The sequence below is a fragment of the Polypterus senegalus genome, chromosome 1 (assembly GCF_016835505.1).
Source record: "Polypterus senegalus isolate Bchr_013 chromosome 1, ASM1683550v1, whole genome shotgun sequence".
NCBI lineage: Eukaryota > Metazoa > Chordata > Cladistia > Polypteriformes > Polypteridae > Polypterus > Polypterus senegalus.
In genome coordinates, this window is record NC_053154.1 from 177743683 (window position 1) to 177761337 (window position 17655).

The 17655-nt window shown below is 35.0% G+C and overlaps 1 protein-coding gene across 1 annotated transcript in view; it reads right to left on the reverse strand.

Moving 5' to 3' along the window:
* Positions 1-1007: 1007 nt before the first annotated feature.
* The window catches only part of LOC120538781 (inner centromere protein A-like), a 49813-nt gene continuing 33165 nt past the window's right edge, over positions 1008-17655 (reverse strand). Inside the window, exons 8-13 of the mRNA XM_039768288.1 lie at positions 16015-16124; positions 13052-13172; positions 8838-9016; positions 5395-5518; positions 4725-4854; positions 1008-1213 (exon numbers count right to left, since the gene is read on the reverse strand). Of these exons, the coding sequence (XP_039624222.1) occupies positions 1008-1213; positions 4725-4854; positions 5395-5518; positions 8838-9016; positions 13052-13172; positions 16015-16124 (870 nt within the window). The remainder of the gene's footprint in view (positions 1214-4724; positions 4855-5394; positions 5519-8837; positions 9017-13051; positions 13173-16014; positions 16125-17655) is intronic.

A 17655-nucleotide genomic window follows, 5' to 3' on the forward strand; every position in this document is an offset into this window, starting at 1 on the left:
ACCCTGCCCAGGTATTTGTTCCTGCTTTGCACCTTGTGTTGGCAGGGATTTCCTCCAGCAGGCCCCCGTGACCCTGTGTTAGGATATAGTGGGTTGGATAATGACTGACTGTATTTCCTATGTGAGAAATAGATGAAAAAAAGCATCATGAACAAATACATTCGCATGTCGGCATTAAAGTATAATGATTTGCTTCAATGCATCGAACCATTCAAACATCAAAGCACGCAGATTCATCCTATTGGAAAAGAATTGCAGCTTGATGTCGCATATTTATAGTAAACAATGATGCTGATGTCACGTACCAAAACTTGAACACACACACCACCCATATTTTTGCTGCTACTGCAGCTTAAGCATGTGATATTTGTGACGATAAGCTCAGAAGATGTGTCAAAACAAACACTGGGAATGTGTGGCAGCTATGATGCATGCACGTATTCGTTCTGAGCGTGAAGTGTAAACCGGCCCTAAGATGAAAGCACTGCCAATCCACTTTTTTTGTTTATTCCCCCAAAATGTGTTAAGCTTTTTTGTTGGCAAATTCAGGACTGGGTTAATAAAGTATCAGTTAAGTGGCTTATTAAGATGTGTTTTGGGGAAACAAAAAGTAGCTTGTTCATTCTATACAAATATTGTACATTTTCTTAATGTCTTACATCCGCACCTTTGGGCATATTTTTGGAATGTGATTAAATCGGAAATGTTATAGCCAACATTTAATTGTACAGCTATGACTACAACATTGAAAGATTAACTATTCTTGAAGAATAACAGTAAATGACTCATTTTTATAAATAAATGGTTTAAAACACACAAAAAAACTCTTAAACACCACAACTTATAAACCACTTTATTTCAATTATGTTTAAGATTCTTTTCCCATTATCTGATTATATAAAATATACTACTTCTATGAAAAAACATCTACACACTGCACAAAAGTATATACAAATGAAGTAACATTAAAACTAAAGAAAAATGGAGAATAGCAAGTCCATGGTCGTTTAACAGGTGACCATCATTGAAACACTGTTGAGGTTGGTCCTCTTTGGTGGCGAGTGCCACACAGCTGAGCTTGTTCTTTTCAAGTATCGGGGTTTACTTTTACAGAAAATTTCCTCCAGATTAGGTGGTTCTATCTTACCATATCGTTTGTCAGTATCAGGGGGATTATAGTAATGATCCACTACTGCCTGGTTTAGCTTTTGCCCTGTAGGAGAAGGATAGGACATATAAACAGAAGTAGCAAAGGAAACAAAAATTGTGGATTTTAAAATCTGCTTCCTAAAATGAAAAACATACTGATCTGAACTTAGTTCTAGATTTATACTATACACAACTGAACAAATGTTATAGTGAAGATAGTGTAAAAGTTGTATGGCTGAATAATGAACTTACAGTATATATATATATATATATATATATATATATATATATATATATATATATATATATATATATATTTTTTTTTTTGTGAACCTGGCCCGGACACAGACAGGCAGACATGTTGTTTTTCACTATTTACAATTATTCTATAGGTCACATAGACCCCAGTCAATGGTCACTCAGACCCAGTTCAGTGCACAATACCCCAAATCCAAAGTCCTGGCCACAAATGCCTTTCTTCGGGCCGCCTCCACACCTCCTCTGTGCTTCGTCCTTCCTCCTCCCAACTCCAGCCTCGAATGAAGGGAGACGGCCCCTTTTATACATGACCCAGATGAGCTCCAGGTGCTTCCGACACTCCCCCGTTGGCCACGCCCCAGCGTGGCGGAAGTGTCGGCTGTTCTCCCGGCAGCTCTCCGGGTATCCTCCAAAGTCTTCCCCCCAGCACTTCCTGGTGTGGCATTGGGGCGCCTCCTGGTGGTGACCACGAGCCCCTACAGGGTGGAGCTTCCATGCCCTGTACTCATGGCCCCCAGAGCAACCAGGAAGGCGACCCCCACGTGATCCAGGGTGGGCGCAGACCCACATCCGGTCCCTCATGACGTCCCAGCCGGGTCATGGCCCCTGGCATCCCTGACAATATATATATTGTCAATACTTAAATGAATGCTGGTAAATGTCCACTAAGATGCACTTCAAATATTTTACATCTATTATTTAAAATAAGATCAAGTCTGTGCTAATATTCTAACACTCATAGGCAATGGCTCAGAAATATCCTGCATTTGAATGGGTTTAACAATAAAAAAAAAAAATCCCCGATTCCATTCCTCAAAATCCTGTTGCATTATACACATTAAACTCAAATTGGCTAGCACAATCATTAATCAATTTACAAGTGTGATTTCCTTTTCAATTGTTATCACCTGTCTTAATGTCTTACGAGATTCTATGTAACTGTAGAAGAATACTCTTCAAAACTAAAAAATGTATGCAAGAACACTCGATACGCAGCAAATCAACCTGACCATATAAATTATGTTTACACATGCCAGATGAAATTAAGTATATGATATTTTACAAATAGTATTTGTAGCATACTTCGCTTACATTTATGCTGCATTATTTCACACACACATTCTTTTCTACTATTGGAATTTACATACCTTTATTTGTAAATAGCTATTTTGCACTTGTTTATTGCAAACAAGTAACTATTCTACATGCAGTGTTCTCATTCAATTGCTTTCCTCCCTTTATGTTCGTGTTAGAACATTTGTTGTACACAATTAATAAATATTGTATGCTTAGTATTTAAAATTGCTGTTCTGCTACTGGTGAAAGCTTTTATCCTTGTATTTCCAATATTTTTCAGGATTGGGATTTGTTTAATTTAGCCAATTGTAAAGTGTATAAATGTGCATCTTTAGGTAGAAAAATGTAAAGTGTCACTAACTCCATGATTTGCAGCAGTTTTTAGTTAAAACAAGTGAACAAACTTGTAGAATACTTCCATTTTCTTAATGACAAATACTGAATGCACAAGTGATACAATTTAGAAAAAAAAGTTACATTTTACTGATTTCACTCATGTTTGTCTCAGAAATTATAAAATCTTGGCAATATTAAATATTAAGGAGTAAGCTTTGCGACCTGAATGTTTTGTACAAAAAACAAAAACAATGTTTTCTCTTCATTTTGCAACTTGTCTGACAATCTTCAAATTTCACCTATTAAAAATGGCAAACTATATTTGATAGTTATTTCTCTATACAGTACTTCCCTATTAACAGTTCTTCTGGACCAAGCAAATCTCCACTTTTGGGAAATCCACTACAGACTGATTTACTGTATATTAAATGCGATTTGGTAAATACGGGCATTTTCTATCAACTGAATTCTTCCTCACATTCATATAATGTTGCATGTATCAGACCAATACCTCTTCTGTCACAAGTACACAGTTCTGGAATATTATATTAGAGCACAATTTCATAATACTGCACTTGTATTCAAATGTAATATTGATTTTAGACAGTTTCACAGGAAGGACTGTTTCCCTAAATTTTGGACTGAACTAATAAAATGCAAGAACATCTTATAAAATCCCTTCCATCTCAAAGCTTGCAACAATTCTACAGTTAAACTATAGAGTACTGTGTAATGTCAGTTTGCTAAGCTAAATTTTTGTTGCAGTGTGATATGCTTATTATGGTTACACAGACAAATCAGAAATGCAAAATGTAAACTCCTAATTATTCAGATCATTTCTATTGACCATAATTATGGGAATTTTGTCCAGCTGTTGCATTGAATGATACTTGATAATAATATGCTCCCTCTACTTCTAATAGGACCTCTAAGTGTATTTGTCAGTCTTCCCTAATGATTCCTCAAAGTGTTAGAAATTCACTGTATTCCAGCAAAACTACAGACTGAAGTAGGCAGAAAGCACTTTGGCAATCCACTACTGCGTCAATCTGCCTTTACCCAAGGATTTGGACCCACTTAGTGTTCTTTTCTAAAAGACCTGCGTGCAATGGAGCTGTGCGTGTATCTGTGTTTCTATCTGGCACCCAAGGAGGCTTTATTCATGCTTACAAAGTAGAAGAATTTGTAGAACAATGTAATGGATTTCAGAATGTTTAACATCCTTGGTGTTAATGCCAGAGTAGAAAGAAAGAAAGAAATAAAAAAACTATTTTGATTTGTTTTCCAGGGGTAAACGCCTCCAAGGAGGCTACAATATACTTGTTGCATGCAGAGGGGAATACTTGATTTATAAAAATTAATGCATTTAATGAAACGCATCTGATAATTACTTAAAACAAGGCAGAAAAGATGTCCCAGATAGCAAAATCTGCTACGTTCCTTTATGACAGTAAATACGCTAAGCAGAATTTCTGTTCCATATATGAAACACTTGGAACAAGAGGAAAATTTGAAATATTCAAACTGATTCCATACACATATTCTCGCATTTTTTTTAAACCAGTATTAATTCCAATATGGTCTTTTATTCTTTTTCCTTTATTTATATGCAAAATACATTTGTAAATTATCCTCAGAGAAGGCAATATCAGATAAGAATGATCCATCACTGGTCTCTCACTTTTTATTTTAGCCCCCAACAACAAACAGCAAGAAAGTAGTGCAAAAGTTTTCTTTTATATAAGTTGCCTCACCAAAAGCTTCAAGAAATGCTAACATTTAAAGTTACTCATAAAATTTTACACCACAAACACTTAAATGCATAATGCTTGCATGACTCAAACTCCAAAAGCCTGGGTGTGTGTGTGTAAGGGAAGGTTAATTCCTTGAAGCATGAAACTCACCTTGTGCCCAGGAAGGAATATGTTTTCTTGGAGCACTTTCATCATCAGTTGAATCATCACTGTTTAGATCCATCACAAAGTTTTCGGAATCGAAATGTGCAATACTCACTTGATATGACTGAGGAGACTTCTACAAAGAAAGAAAAATGGCTAACAATGATCAGATAAACATTCTGAAACTCATTCAATCTAGTTCTGGGTATAGAGGGGTAAAAAGCCTTTTCCCTGGCAACCTTAAGACATTAGTGTTTCTATAGCATCTACTGTGAAGTTCACAAAAGAATATTTATCAAGTGAAAAAATGTCTAGAATTAAAAAAATTAAAGCAGAAAACTGTAGATATTAAATGTCTTATTTTAAAATGGAAAACAATCTGAGTACAGGTTTTATACAAACTTAAGACAGCAGAGACCTAAAACAGAACTCCCAACTTTACAATTAGGGTCAATGTGGATGTAACCTCTCACTTGCAAATTCCTTGCCATCTTCTCTTTTTTCCCCTCTTAATACAAGTACGCTCATGTGTCTTTTGACTGTAGCTATAACACTTCTTACCAAAAATATTTAATTTATTTCTTTTTTTCCTTATCTTACTATATTTGGAAAATTTTTTGCATTCCCAAAAATGTTTAGATGCAAAGGTTATACTTGCCTTTAATTTCTCTCTTACCTCTGCCTCCTTCTGTAGTCTCTCCTTCTCTTTGGCAGCCTCCCATAAAGCCTTTTTTTTAGCTACCTTCTCAACCTCCATCTGTACAGCAATAGCCTTTTTTTTTTCAAGAAGACGTTGTTTCCTGAAAAATTTAGGATTTAGATAAAGATGAATGGTTGAAACATTTATGCAAGGTCACTCCTTGGAATGTTTAATACACAGCTCAATACAACAGATATTTATATTATTCATTAGTCACTATAAATTACTTGAAAGTGCTTGTCACATTTAATTACATTTTAAGAATACAATTATAATAAAAACATATCATATACATTACTACCAAAATAAAGGCCTGCACAGATTGATAAGTATAAATGGCATGACAGATTTTCTACCTTTCAATCATGTATACATTTTTGTCAACACTTTGAGATACTGGTAACTCCATAAACTTCACAATGATGGCCATTTACAGCTTATAGCCCACCTCTGCCCATTACAATCCTATAATTCTAGGCAAAGAGTGAGACTTGCTTTTTTTGCTACATTGTTGCCAGACAGTATTGCTGTTACACTACTTTCTTGGCGGAGGAGTCATTCCAGAACTCTGGCCTAAATCTGGGTCCAGCAACACTAAATAAGAATTAGCATATTTAATTTATCTTTAGTAAAATGAATGTGTTAAGTGCAGTGTGGAATTACACAAAAAAGTGACCATTAGCTGTAGATTAACTACAGTATCTTTTACTTGTTATATGAAAGAGCTTTCAGTCTTTTACAAAGTATGGATTATGAATTTCTGATCCAGGACCAGGACAATGAAAATCTTAAATTTCAGTTGAAAAAGATTACGTGTGTAAATGACAGCTTTGATCCTGATATATTGCATCATTAACCATGCATTTTAAAAACAGCTGGAATATTCATGGTTTATGAACAGGAAGCAAATATCTTGTCAACTATTCCAGTAAATATTAAATAAAAAATTACATCAAATATTCACAAAATTCTTTCATAAACTTATTTTGTATCCTATATGAGCACAGGATTTCAGACTAGATGATCTGGGACTTATTCTTAAATTCTCAATATGCTGGAAATTCACCATTAAGACTATGCTTTTTAGTGTTAATTCAGAAACATGGCAGCATGTTATTTTTTGTGGCATATTTAGGAGGTAGAAAATTCTATATATTTTAGTTAAAAAATAAAACCCAAAAATGTGAATGTGAAAAACAGAACTAATAGCATCAGGAAATAGGAATCCATTGATTTCATTGCCATATTAGGTAAAAAAAACATAAACCAACACTGACTGCTCAAGAAAACAGCAGAGAAAGGAAAACCTTAACTCTCAACACAAGTTTTAACAATGTTATTAGTACATATTAAGAAAAAAGTAAAATAGGAAGAATGTGCCTTCCTGATTTCACTGAAATCTGTCTAAAGCGAATAGTCCTAAAACCCTGGCTACAAACAAACAATGTAAAATAAAATAAAAAAAATCACTGAATAGCAGAAATATTAGCTGCCAACCCCCCAGGTAACTCATCATAATATAAAAAAATGTTACCTATAATAAAGTGTATATTTTCATAAGTTGATGTCAGCTTATACACAAGAATTTTCTTTAAAATAAGAAAAAAAACTGCTTTTCCACATTCCAGCATTTGTGAGTTTGAACAGATTAGACAGAGCATGTGTGTTCCAAATTACATTTTACCAAGAATAACTTAAACTGCTAATCTGAGTAAATTTGCTCATTAAGCCCTTAATGGTTTTCAAACCCAGTCACAGCAAAGAAAGAGGTGAGTAAATTAGTCATAATAAGTTATAATAATGTTATTAAAATAAGGTATGGAAAAGACTGACCATTGTGACAGATTGCCGGGGTCATTACCTGGCCTGGGATGCCTGGCGGGACTGGAAAGGGACAGTAATAGTTTCTTGGTCACGAGGGGACAACCGCCCTGGACAAAAAGAGGACCACGGGAAAGGGACAAAGAGGTTCTGGCCTGTTGGAAACTGTGGCCACTGCCAGGGGGCGCCTTAAGCCTCATTGGACCTGGGGAACTGTCACTTCCGCTACACCAGGCAAGATGGCGGATGAACCTGCCAGGGACGCCCGGAGTGCTTCCGGTGCAAAGAGCAGCACTTCCGTCACACCAGGAAGTACTGCCGGAAGATCATCACCAACAACCTGGAGCACATCCGGGCGGGAATAAAAGGGGCCGCCTCCTTACTGTCGGGGAGCTTGAGTCGGGAGTGGGAGCAGGACGAAGCTCCCAGGAGGAGATAGGAGGCCAATGACTGAGGAAAAGAAGGTTTATTGTGGTGATTTATTTGCTGAGTGCATTGTGTGGTGTTCAGGACTTTAATCCTGTGTTTATTAGTGATTAATAAACGTGTGTTTTTTGATAAAGATGTGGTTTCCGACTGGTGGTGTCCAGGCAAGTCTCACACCATGAACAACTTTTCTTGAAATTTAAACTCACAGATGCAACTAAAATCAAAGAGCAAGGACAAGACAAACAGACATCACAGACAGAGCCTAACTAGAATGCAGTTTTTCCCAAAAAAGCACACTTGAATACCACTGATGAATTCATTAAGAATGCAATTCGAAAACTGTGTTTAAATTTTTTTAATTATCAAAAAATCTAATATTATTACATTTTGATGTGTTGAATTAGAAACACACTGGTGGTATGTCTGGTAAATACTGGTCCTAGCGTTTATTCTGGACATTTACTACAAAAAAGCATCACTGTGGATTACATCTTTATTTTTTTCACCCAATGCTTATATGGTATTGCTGCTTCCAAATATTTACAATAACTATCACAGACCTCTTGGCATATATACAATATATTAAACAAAGGGACTGCAACATAATTATACAGTAAGTTATGCCCATGCAGAAGAGCTATGTGAGAGATTAAAAGTCTTGTATGCTGTTAGAGTACAACTGTTGCAATATTAGAAGGGGACATTTTTACAACTGTGCAATTCATCAATATAAAAACACCCATTAGCAATCATTTCAGGTGCTAAGTGTTTTAACATCTTAAGGTCACTAGATTGGTCTTAATTACAGAAATGGACTAGAACAAAATTATTAAGGTTTTTGTGTGTTTTGTCTCTCAGCTAAATTGATGGTCTAATTTAGAAATCATAAATTCAGCAAAATGTTCAAATGACTACTAGTCAAAGTTTTAAAAGCACTTGCCACAGTTTCTTCATAATTATGAATATTTATCTTGGCTTTCAAGTTACCTTGTCAAGGCACATGGGAGTTTTTTGAGGTAGTGGGCAATATAGCAAAATATATTTACAATATTTCCTCAAGACTAAAGTATATTTTAAATAAGCTACTCGAGATGCATCTAGAGGATGAACTTCAGTCTACTTATCAAAACCTATATGGTACCGACTTTTCTTGCTCATGAACTGAATACCGTTTAATCCGAATGCGCTCCTGCACCCTCTTCCTTTGGAGTTTTTTCTCTGCAGCAAGCTGTCTCTCCTGTTTTATTTGTTTAAGTCTCTTAACTTCAGCCATTTTTTTTACACGCTCTTGTTCTTCTTCCTCTCTCTTCTTCTGAAGTAACTCCAGATCTTTTCGTTCCTCTTCTTCCTAAAAGACATAGAATGAAAAGGTTACCAGCAAAAAACACTCTTTCTCAGTTTTAATCACAATTATACTTGCACCATGGCAAGATGGTAAATTTAGATATCGTCCGAGCAACATGTTTATAGAGGACAAAATTAGGGTTCTCGGTATTATCACAATGGGGGGCCTTTCCACTTTATTTAAATACTAGTATAGTCTGAAATCATTTCACAACATTTAAAATCTAAATTTTCAGTAATTAAAATTTGTACAGGTACCATTTCCCATTCCAAATTTCAAGTCCTGCTGTAACGTTATTTAAAATATTCACCAACTTGTTCCATCAGACTCGGTTCTGATGCATCTGTTTACTGTAAGGGAATGTTTTTAATTGAAGTTTAACTCTCGGTCATTCATTAGTTAGGACAAACAGACTTGTACGAATGATTCAGATTAAAACATACTAGATTGATCGTCCTGTGAATTCATTCCAGACACACAACTTACATAAAATCAGGGCAATACATGTGTACTCAAATACTTAAGAGCATGCAACACTAAAGCTTTATAAGGAGAACGATTAGCTAGTTAAACAGCAAAAAACTTGAATTAACTTTATAGCAGCAGGTGATGGTCTCAAATTTGACTCATTAAATTCAATTTGTTTTGCCCTTTCCCCAACAACTTACTTTCTGCAGACACGGCAGTCATCTTCAGTTAATTTCCCCGCAACACTTTTCAAAACACCAAAATAGGAACATACTTCAGACTAAGTCCTCTTTAGGGGGTGAAAGAACTCTGAACCATAGCAACGACCTATACTATACAGTATATGTTATACTGTGCTAGATGTCTAATTTGCATGATTACATACTTTTTATCTAATGCTCGACAGTCTTAAAATCCAAAGTACTTTTTCTTACACTTAGTAAAAACAAATGCTATAGGAATAATTGAATATATGAAGCAGTGTAATAACGGTTAATTTAACTGCAGTATATTGTAGAAATGTGGTAACCTTCCCATCCCTTAATGTGAAGGGCCACAGCTATTATTTGTCACCTCTATTTTCCCCAACAAAATATAAAGCACACAGAAGTCTTACAGTCTGCAAAATCTTTATTCTCCTTACATCTTCCTCTTGTTTACGACGAATCTCTACTTCTTCCACTTTTTTGTTAGTAAGCTTGCACTTAGCTTTCGCCTCTGCAATCCGTTCCTCACGTATTCCCTACGTATCCTCACATAAGTAAAAATAACTTCAAGATTTAAGTAAACACAAAAACAGCCACATACTTGACTGATTTCTAAATAAAAGTACCATGGGCAAAACATTACAAGTCTCAGAAACAGATCTAAACCTTACAGTATACAGCAGACTTTAAATAATATCTCTTGATGTGAGGAAATCCATATAGTGAGCTGTGCTGCCCTGGAATACATGCTTATGCAGTAAAGTAGGATATGTGATGAAATGCATTAATTTTTTACTTGATTCATATTCTTTAAATTATCCCTAAATAGGTGATACATACATTTTTTTTTTAAATCTTGCACGGTTTAGTGTTATTGCCATGCTTTATCAAGTTTAACTGCTACTAATTTTGTCACATTTTGGTGCATGTTTAGAAATAAAAATACATGTTAAAATGGTGGAAAGTAGCATCTTGCTGGTAACATTCTCATGCATTAATCATGTAACATCTTCAGCTGGGTAAAGAAATTGTGCATAGCCCTAATGAGGAATATGAGTCTTCACATTCACCAGTAAAACCTAATGAGTATAGATACTTGTCTGTCCATTCCCTGCTTATCTAAGATAAATTCAAAATATGCACACTAACAGGCAATGCCTATGTAAGGCGCAAGGGGCAACCAATCATAAGTGAGGTGTAGATGTGTCCACGACTGTGTCCTGTGAAAGTAACACACTCATTCAGAAACAATTTAGAGTTGCCAATAAATCTAAATGTGTGCTACTTTGCAATGAGAAAGGAAACAGTAATTAGAGGAATTTCTGTGTAAACACACAGACTCAGAAATCCCCACTCAAGCAGCACCAACAATCACAAAAATTGCCAGACACAAACCAATTGGCTACCACTTATTTTAAACCAGTAATAAAATGAATATGCTCCTGATGTGCAATCCAAAATAATTTTAGTCCTTTGGTGACAAAATATACGTTTCATCTCATATTTATGGCACACAGATTACAGACATTTATGACAACTATGATGTGGTGAAAATTGTAAAAGTACATCTAGCACATTATAACAGTTTTTATATTGCAATCTCAAGGACTACATTTCTGTTAGTCAATTACTAACCTGCTTTATACCGAATGGGGCTGCAGTGGATATTGCAGCCTATCCCAGTTAGCATAGGGCATAAGGCAGAAACGAACCAGGGAAAGAACGCCAGTCCACTGCAGGACAAACACACACCCACACACTAAGGCCAATATAGCATTGCCAATCAACTAAATCTGCAGGTCGTTGGACTGTAGTAGGAAACAGGAGCGCCCAGATCTCAATGATTAAATAATTGCTATGCCTCCTAATGCAAGGTATGACCAATTGAAATCTTATAATTACTTACTACAGTAAGCATGGGAAAGGATCATATTAAAACATTGACAAAATGCACATTAATTAACTCTTAAATACATATTTTTAATTGAGGTTTGATTACCAAAAAGAAATTAAGGTATGGATAAATGTAATTTAAAAAAAAAAAAAAAAAAATGGCTGGGGAATAACTAGCATGTGACATTTCCTTTGACTTGTCAGTGAAATTTAGATATTTTTATGCCAAAATAAAAAAATCTCAAAAACACACAAAAAAGTACTCTTTTCAAATCAGGATTTAAGCTAAAGTTTTAAGGAGTTTTTTTTGTAAATTAAATTATCCTGAATAATCTTGCTGTTTACCAATTCATGTGGCACATATATAATACATTTCTATATTTTGATTGTTAGTAATACTTTTGAACAGTATTTTTCAGTTATTAAAGATACAATAATCACTGAATAAATTCTGGAAAATGCACATAAATCTGGTGCCTGGTTTTATATTTAGAAAAAAATCCTACCTAGCCTGTAAAACAAATTTCCTCAAAAAAGAAGAAATGGGTAGCATACTGGCATGGCGTTTATCCTTTATCTATACAGATTCAATGTAAAAATTCTGAAACCTCCAATTGTTTAATGCCTAATTAGAGACTTCACATCTCAAGTCCATGTGTATTTTCATCTAGTCATTTAGGTTTTGCTGCCATATCCACCACATAAAGGAATGCTATACTTATTAGTAATATCATCTGGATGACTTTGATTTATGTGGGGACGATTCCAGTTTGGCGCAAAGACGATTCTTCATGTTGTCAGTTCGCACACTTCTCGATGGTCTGGGATTTTTCGGGTGATTTTCTATGTAATAAACTTAATAAGTTTATCGTAATGAAAATTGCATAATTAGATCTGGACCACCCTATACTTAAAAAAGGCAGGAAATTTTGAAAACAGGAAATAAACCACATACACGCACACCAAACCACCAAAAAGGCATTATGTTTATGCCATAAAGTTATAGGTAATTGGTAAAATTTCATAAGAACATTTCAATAGCTATGTTTTTCTTAAAAACTAAGATCTATGAGTAAGCCATGGAACTCTAAACTGCTCAGAATAGAAATATTAAACCTTCAAAATAAGCCAATATACACAAAAAAGAATTGAATTTTAAAATAAGTTAAGTTTTAGGCATCAATGTTCTTCTGTTCTGAAGTAAGCAACAGTTTGTAAAGACAACTGAACATCATAAGAGGAAATAGAAGACAACATAGAAGTAAAAATTTGCCCCAGTTAAAATGTACTTCCCAATATCACTGCTACAGGACAAGAATATGCACTTCATCTTGATCCTAGCCATAATAAACCAATATTCCATCAGCAAAGACTGAAATCAGATATTTTCTGCTATGATATTAGTATAACAAAAGTTTCTTATTAAAAGCCACACTAATAAATTCTCATAAGGTGAGAATACAAGACTCACCTTGTCATTCTTTTCCTTCATTTGGGCAAACTTTTGCACAATTTTCCTTTTTTTGGCTTTTTCTTTCTGCTCCTCTCGCTCACGGGCCTCAGTTACCTTTTTTAAATGCTCTTTGCGTTTCCTGAAACATCCACAAGTAAACATTCACACACAGCACTAGGAATGTCACAAGCAGATTGATTTTTTTGTGTTCAATGGTAATACCAGTGAAATTTTACAATACTCGATAGCATGTCAAACAACATAAATCACATTAAAATCATTTCTATTGAAGGAACCTTCCTTATTCAAGTGAACAATAGTGTGGCCATTTCTATAATAGTTTAAAAATAAGTAAAAAAAACAAAACAAAAAAAACTTAATACTGTACTAGTATACCCATTAAGTAGCTTAGCTACATATCAATTATGTAAACTAGTATTGGTATATTAAATTACAGAATAGACATTGGGATTCACCCCAGTGTAACAACAAGTGGGGGGCATGTTTGAAACTTGGGGACTTTTAAGCATAATATTTATAAATAGAAATTTTTTTCTCTCCAATAACTGAAAATTATGGATTAAAATCAATACTAAAAAAACATTTAATTAGTTACATTCAAGATAAGATTTTAAACGTTTTTTTTCAATATATTTTTAAAAACTTTTCAGAAAAATCATTCAGCTAGGTTTGTAACATTTGCAATTGTTAGATGAATAGTTGTACCTCTCTATTATAAAAAAAATCTTGGAAGGCTTAGAAGGAGACAATACGTGATTTTCCTCGGAGACACTTTAATGTCCCGCAAGACAAGACAGTAAGACAAAGGACAGCTGCTGTACAGGCTTTTAAATGATCAACACGCAGCGTGACAAGCCAAAGACGTACCTTGGCAGCAGCACAAAGCCTGCAGCTGATCTGTCCGCATCTCCTTAGCGTGCCTTCTTTTTTTTTACATTTATTCAAATTTTATGGCTTCCTGTGTGAAAACAGTCTCACTAGGCTTGTGAAACTCCTAATATTTCACAGTTCTGTACAACAACCTTTGTTGTGCAGTTTTCCGAGCTTTGTATATGAGTAATTAGACTCTTGTTCTTTATGCATGTGTACAAATCCAGAAAAAAATTATCTGGACATATGTTACCTGTACTCATTTAATCATAACCATTAAAATACATGAAAAATGTGCTCTGACTACATTTGTCACATTTGATAAGGTATGTGTTGTTACTAATCATGGCCCCAGACAGGGGTGTTTTGGCATGTTGCTTGTCGCATACAAGTAAGAATTTCACTATACTCTGTACATGCAACAGTAATGACCCAATAAACCTATAAAAATTGTAAGAATTAAACCCATGAACATTACTTTTCCTTCAAAAACCAAACAAATGACACACATTTAACATTTGCATATTCACATTTGACTCTCAAGTATGCGGTTTTGCCCATCTCTGTGATTATGCATTTCTGAAAACACAATATAGGTCTTATTAATGGTGAGATATTGTTTGTGTTTCAAAGTATTAAAACAATAAAATTTTATTTGGGTATTAACTGCAGCAGCATATTTCATTGCTGGTGTGGACAAGTCAAATAGCCACTTCAACTGAAACTTCCTTAACATATACTTGCTAAAAGTGTTGTTAGAAACACTGTCAAACTGCAGTTTCCTCCCACATTCCAAAGTCCTACATATTTAATTGCAATCACATAACATGTTCTTTTGATGAATCCACAACTCGCATCTGATTTGGAACATCATTTTGTCTAATAATCTGTTCCTGAATTACCTCCATAATGGGAAAATATGGCAACAACAAAAGCTTGTGTTTAAAAAAAAAAAACATTCTCTACCTGCTTATTTTTTATTTTATATCCTGAGAAAGTTGTTATATAAGTCTGCTTTATATTATGAAAGCTCCATGATCATTAGAGAGTGGGGTAGATTTGGTGTCCCCTTTGGTGAACCCCAAGCAATCATGAGTTTTCTCCCTAGGGGAGATCAGCACAATTACCACACCAGGTTAGGGGAATGACAGCGATCTTCAGAATAGCAACCCACTCGCAATACACCATCATTATAAAGAATAGCAACTCACAACTCACTGAAGGCAGCCCACAGCCCAGTGGGTAAGAAAAACACTGCCTTTGAGCACCTTTGCTTACAACTCAGCTAAATATTTTCACCCACCATGTTTATCTACTGAATCTAAGCAACATCATACACTGCAATATTTTGTCCTCTTTTTTAAATTATGGCCATTTGAACTGTCACTTTGAAACGGGTATAGTTTTTCTCTCAAACTAATGCTGCTCTAAACTTGGATTTTATTTCAATTTTAAAAGTAAATAAGTTAGTCACTTTCACTTTCAATTCTTAATTGAACATGTTTCTTGCCAAACGAAATCTTGCAAATTCCTTTACATCAAATGAAAAATTACACTGAAACCTAAATTGAGAATCTGCATAATTTAAAATGAACATTTCAATATATAATCAGTGTGTGGTTCTTGTGACAACCAGTAAATTGTAAAAAGTTATTTTACATACAGTATAGTCTAACTTTGTTCCTACAAAACACCAAGAGTTTTTGAAAAACTGACATTACACAAGTTCAACACCTTTATACAGATTATTTGAGGTGGTTGGAGGTTTCCTTTTCACTGGTTAAAAAAACAACTTCAAATGTGTGTAAGAAATAAATGCAGCACTGGGAAGGATGGTAAATGAACTATAGGCAAAAACAGGCAACATGATAAAATGGTCAGTATTATCAAAAGCCACCAAACACAACCACACACACAAGAACTCAACATTTTGGATAAGCACAGGCACAGATTAAATAAGACCATCAAGCTGCCATGCAAAAAAAGAAATAACAGAAGTGTACTTTGTATCCATCAAAGGTATTATTCATATACTGTACCACGGTGTGACTAAAAGATAGCTAGTTCAGATACAGAGTTTGGATATTTACCTTTTCACTTCTTCTAGTTTCAGTTTCTTTTCTTCTTCCATTTTCTTTTTTCGTTCTATTTTTTGATCTACTTTCTTTTTTAGCATTTCAAGAAATTGTCGCTCTTTTTCCTAGTTACATTAGAAAAAGTTTTAGAATATGTCCATTACATCACTTTAAAATGATCTAGATTGGCTAAAAAGAGGCAACTTCCCATTTAAGCAGGAAAGGTAAATGTTAAGTAAATGTGTCAGTAACAGAACTATAAAAACAATGTTGCAAACAACTTTGATGGGAAGACATCTAAAACTTGGATTAGAGTTTTAATTGACTTCTCCTCCATTATCAACTGGCCAAAGTTCAATCAATAAATTAATGGACATATATTGATGAGCTCCATTTATGTTAATACATTTCAAACTACTTTACCTGTCTTTTTAAACAAAAATGTGTCTAAATGTGCACATTATGTAATTAGTAACTGGTAAAGTATTGTATTTGCACTTTACCCGAGAACACTCAGTAAAGTGCACTACAATAAAATAAAAATGGAACCATCATCATGTACAAATTGAATGGCGAAAATAAACGGAACAGCATTATTATATTGTATGCAGCAATATTCTGACACAGTCAGTGGCTGCATTAGGTACACCTGCTTGTAAAAGTTTAGGTGTACCACAACCGAACATTATATGTTTGTGATGTTGTGACCATCCAGCTGGATACCTAAAGGTGGATTATATGGCACAAGTAACTTGAGACTTTTTCAAAAGACATTTCAACATTGTTTGGCATTGTTCAGCCTTGATCCCTATTGATGACAACTGGCACAGGGGTTATCTGCATTCTTCAGAAAAACACTTTCTCGGTTATCACTATAAAACGCAAGGCAAGTAATAAATTAAGGAACAAAAAAAAAAAAAAACCCACAGTAACTGAGTAATTAACTATTACACAGTAAGTAGTAAGTATTACATGGAGTAGTAACTCAAAGTTACACCGTACTTATACAGGTAATTACATAGTAGTTACAGTGTAATTATGGACACTTAATGTAAAGTGTTACCAAAAATGCTAATCTATATATATAATTCACTAAGGGCACGCAAGACAGTGAGCGCAAGCAAGACAGTGAGCGCAAGCAAGACAGAGAGCCCCGCCCACCAAATCTAAGACCATGAGATATGCTCGACAGAGCCCCGCCCAACAACTCTAACTAAGGGCAAGCAAGACAGAGAGCGCACGCAAGACATAGAGCACACGCAAGACAGAGAGCCATGCCCGCCAACTCTAACTAAGGGCAAGCAAGACAGAGAGCGCACGCAAAAAACAGAGAGCCCCGCCTGCCAACTCACAGAGCCCCGCCCGCCATCTCTAATCCTACTTCGGCGTCCACAATCACACTCGATCAAACAGCAATAATTAGCAAACAAACACAGATAACTGGCAGTAACAGTGCACAATTCACAATTGGTATGCCAGTTTGAAATGATAAGTTTCAAGAGGTAGTTTTAAAATGTGTTATTGAATCGAGCTGATGTATATGAGAGAGAAGAGAATTCCCAAGTTGAGGAGCACTATGAGAGACGCTCGAGCTCCCATAGTACAGAGTTTGAAGTGTGGTACAGAAAGTACAGCTGCAGATGAGAATCAGAGTGC